General features: G+C 41.0%; 1 protein-coding gene across 1 annotated transcript; it reads left to right on the top strand.

Annotated features, from left to right (window-relative positions):
* The first annotated feature begins 430 nt into the window (after positions 1 to 430).
* LOC117147141 (ADP-ribosylation factor-like protein 3) lies at positions 431 to 1,332 on the top strand. Its single transcript, XM_033313920.1, has 2 exons — positions 431 to 1,102; positions 1,222 to 1,332. The coding sequence occupies exons 1-2, from the start codon at positions 464 to 466 to the stop codon at positions 1,330 to 1,332; spliced, it is 750 nt and encodes a 249-aa protein (XP_033169811.1). The 5' UTR covers positions 431 to 463.
* The last annotated feature ends 2,619 nt before the right edge of the window (positions 1,333 to 3,951 follow it).

Genomic DNA, 3,951 nt, shown 5'->3' with positions numbered 1-3,951 from the left:
CATTTTTTAAGTGCATAATAATAATAATTTCGAAATAGAGCATTTCCTAATGAACGCATAATTGGGCATTCAGTTTGTATAAAATGATTAATAAATTATTGAAATACTGTTCTACCATCTAACTTCACCAGTTCTTCATATTTTTAATATACATTATTGGTATTTCAAATAAGGGGCCTTTCGCGTCCCAAATTTGGAGTAACCACCCCGCATCGAATGTGAACTAGAAACCACTTACGTGGAAATGCCAGCCCTCGTCGAATTGGTTGGCTTGGCAACTGGCCCAGGAAAACTGGCCAAAACATTGGACATCCTGGCGTTGCCCGTGACGACTACCTGTCGCAGTCAGCTGTCCGCCGGTGGCTGGTAAATAAACAAGCATTTCCATTCAATCACAAATAGAGTTGCAGTGAAAACCGACCAAATTTCGATAGATATATTCACAAAAATGGCCCGGTGCTAGATGGGTTTACTGTGCGCCAAGCTGCGCGACTGCTGTTGTTACCAAACCATCAGCTGTTGTCGGACTAGTTCGCCTCCGATGGAGGAATTCCAGGTGCTGATCCTTGGACCCTCGGGCAGTGGCAAGACGGAGCTGGGACATCGCCTGAGCAGAGTGCCACGTGCCCAGGATGACCAGGAGGCCACGAATGGAGTGCGTTGCTATCAAATGAAGTCAGCAGAGGAGCCACCACCTGCACAGCTCCAGCTCACCGAAGTCGGTGGCAATGCGGAGATGCAGCGCCTGTGGAAGCATTATTATGCCTCCTCGCATGCCCTGATATATTGCTTCGATCTGGGTGCGGATCCAATGGAAATGGAGTGCACATTCTCACTGCTAACCGATTGCCTTGTGGGCACTCAGCTGGCTGGTAAACCAGTGCTCCTGGCGGCATCACGTCATCGGGTTGGAGTCCAGCTGTACGACGTGGAATATGCCTTCGGTTTGGAGGAGCTGGCCAAATCCTGCGGCTGCCCACTGCTCATCTGTCACATGGACGAGACGGAGGACTTGCAGCGGGGAATTCGATGGCTATGCCAGCAGTTGATGGCCAGAAAAACGCAATTGGATCAGCGGATTCGATACGATGTAAATATGCAGGTGAGGCAGCATACCAAGAAATCATAAAAATGCTATCTTTCCTTTGTGTCAAAGAAGTATCTTTCCAAATCCAATTATCCTGAATCCTTATTTATTTTAAATTTTCCTTTTATTTACAGGTTTGGCAGCGCCGAAAGCGATCGCTTTTACCCAGCGCAAAACTAGCTCAAGTTCATAGACATCGTTTTCGGCGACAGACACGAAAGGTGAGCCAAGTCTTGTATAAATAATAATTTAAAATTAAAAACACCATTATTTATTACTGAAATTCCCACAGATATTGCCTGCTATCCAAGGATTTGGTGGAACAAAAAGAAGGCCCAGTACAGCACCACCCAACATTTTCTTTGTAAATTCGCAGCCAGAAGAAACTAACTAGTTTTGAAAAAAAAGTGATCAAGTGCGCATTTAAAGTGCCAAAAAAAATGAAATTAAACCATTAAAGTGTTTTTACCAGTGGCTATTTTTGCCCTTAGTTCAGTCTAGTAATTGTAACAAAAACATGTTGAATTAAATGTGAAACCCTTTTATTCAAACAATTAGCAGTCATTCTATTCTTTCTCAAATTGTAAAGAAATCTCCAATGTAATTGTACACTTTCGCATGCCATCGTCATTGATCAAAGTTAAGCTGTGAAATACAAAACTTTCCAATGAATTGACAGATATCAGCCAAATATCTCAATGCCATTGAACAACAAGTGAGTGCAAGTGGAACGCAAATTCAAGTGAATAACACAGAACACAGAACAACCCAACAGAAATGTGTGTTGATTTTGAATTTGGCATATCCACTGTTTAGCCTGTCAATTCGAATCGAACAAAAGTTAATCAATTGTCCTGGTAAGCGGAGAATTATGTATTTCGCACAATTTATGACGAGCCCTCCGGTCGACTCTGTTCGTTGTCAGCTCTAATTAACAATTACAAGTTGGCCCAAGTGGCCAGGATTTTGAATTTGACATTGTGTGGCGTTTTAAATTACATTTCTTAAAGGCTACACCAGCGTTCAATACGATAGCACTGAATATTGATATTGATTCGAGAATTCTAGTTTAAATCAGACTTAAAAACAAATTTAATGCTGATCAAGCATACATATATAAACTTTGCATTTATATCAAAATTCCATTTCAACAGCTCAAGGTTTGTTAAGTCTAAAAGCTTATATAACAATCACATAGAAGAAACCTATATAAAATCCCCTCAAATTATTTGTGCTATTATCTAGACCGCAACTGTATGAAAGTAAGTATGCAAAAAGGCATCGCTTTCGACCAGATTCTGGCCAGACATCCTGATGGGATATGAACGTGGGTATCGCCGAGGAGTGGGTGGTGGTTAGGTGGTTGCTGGGTTGAGTGTCAGCCAGTCGATGATGTATTGCCGAACAGCAATAAGCAAACCGCAAGGAGGAGCGCACACACACACATGGTCGGCGATTCCAGGAGGCGGGTGAAATCAAACAATTACTAATACACTGACATCGATTCGCACCCACTTCCCTGTTTTCGAATAACAGGGATGATGAGGTGGATGCAGGATGCAGGATTCAGAATTCAGTACTCCGGATTCGGGTTGGTGGCACGGAGAGATGGTGACATTGATGATTGCGGCTCGTCGGCGTCTGGAGACGCCGGAACGTGTGCTCGTAATAATCCCATGGCGCACAGACACGGTTGAAACAATAGGATTATAAAGTCAAAAATATTATGATAAAACACTTAAGCAATAGGAAATTTTATAAAATTTATCTAGTGCTCTAATAACAATAATAATAATAATAATATATAATAATAATAATAATAATAATAATAATAATAATAATAATAATAATAATAATAATAATAATAATAATAATAATAATAATAATAATAATTATAATTGGGAAAAAAAAAGTGATTGTGAGTGAAATTTACGTATGTAACTTCTGTGTTTAAATATGCATAAAATTTAAATTTTAATGGCCTTTCCCTTTTTTTGTGGCCGCTGCTGTTGCACCAGCCTTCGCTGCAGTTAGTCCAAACTGCCAGGATCGCACGCACACACACCAATGCAAACGCACATAGCCAAGGACACCAAGCCTTGTACGAATACGAATACGAATACCAATACCACCTTACCGCACCCAAACAAACATGTGTCGCCGTGTGTTGTAGCGAAAAGTGTAAAATAAGCATCAATCATCGCTTATTCGAGTTGTCATCAATCACACACACGCCGCACACACACACACACACACACAAACATGGGCTCACGAAGTATACGCTGCGGTGACACCAACAACAACAACACCAACAACAATAACAACAGCACCCAAAACAGGAACAACAACTGAAAAAGGAGAGCCCACCGATGTCTCACCGTTATCCTGGATGGTTAGTTTTTGTGGCAGGGGGGGAGCAGCAGCATCTGTATCTGCAAATTTGCAACCCCCCGGCCAACAGTGTTGGTAATATCCCATAGCTAGATATCCCTCTGCAGCACAACGTGAAAAGGGATCTACAAGATACAGTTGCTGCATTGTATTTACTTCTTAGTAGCAATTTCAACTAGTATATGGATGCGCAAAAAATAATACAAATAAGAGAAATTCTTGGTACAAGTAAACCTACTTACTAGGATTATTAACAATTAAGAAACTTTCTTCAACCGAAAGATGCATCCTATAATTTAACCACTTACTTAATATACGCTATAACCTTTTTGGAGTATTCTTCTAATTTTTAGCCAAAATAAACCCAGTACGCTTTCTTATTTCCCAACACTGTTCAATACCTAGGGACGTGGTGTGCGTTATCCTTCCGGTCATTGTCCTCCGAGGGGCATTTCTAATCCGTTTCGCCGGGC

Source organism: Drosophila mauritiana, chromosome X (assembly GCF_004382145.1).
Source record: "Drosophila mauritiana strain mau12 chromosome X, ASM438214v1, whole genome shotgun sequence".
Classification (NCBI taxonomy): Eukaryota; Metazoa; Arthropoda; class Insecta; order Diptera; family Drosophilidae; genus Drosophila; species Drosophila mauritiana.
Note: the sequence above shows the minus strand (reverse complement) of the source record. Positions and strands in the feature narration are given on the sequence as shown.

Bases quoted from the DNA above. Each gene is read 5' to 3' on its own strand.
- LOC117147141 (XM_033313920.1), top strand. From the start codon at position 464: ATGGGTTTACTGTGCGCCAAGCTGCGCGACTGCTGTTGTTACCAAACC. The intron at 1,103-1,221 runs GTGAGGCAGCAT...TTTTATTTACAG, and splicing joins GATACGATGTAAATATGCAG to GTTTGGCAGCGCCGAAAGCG.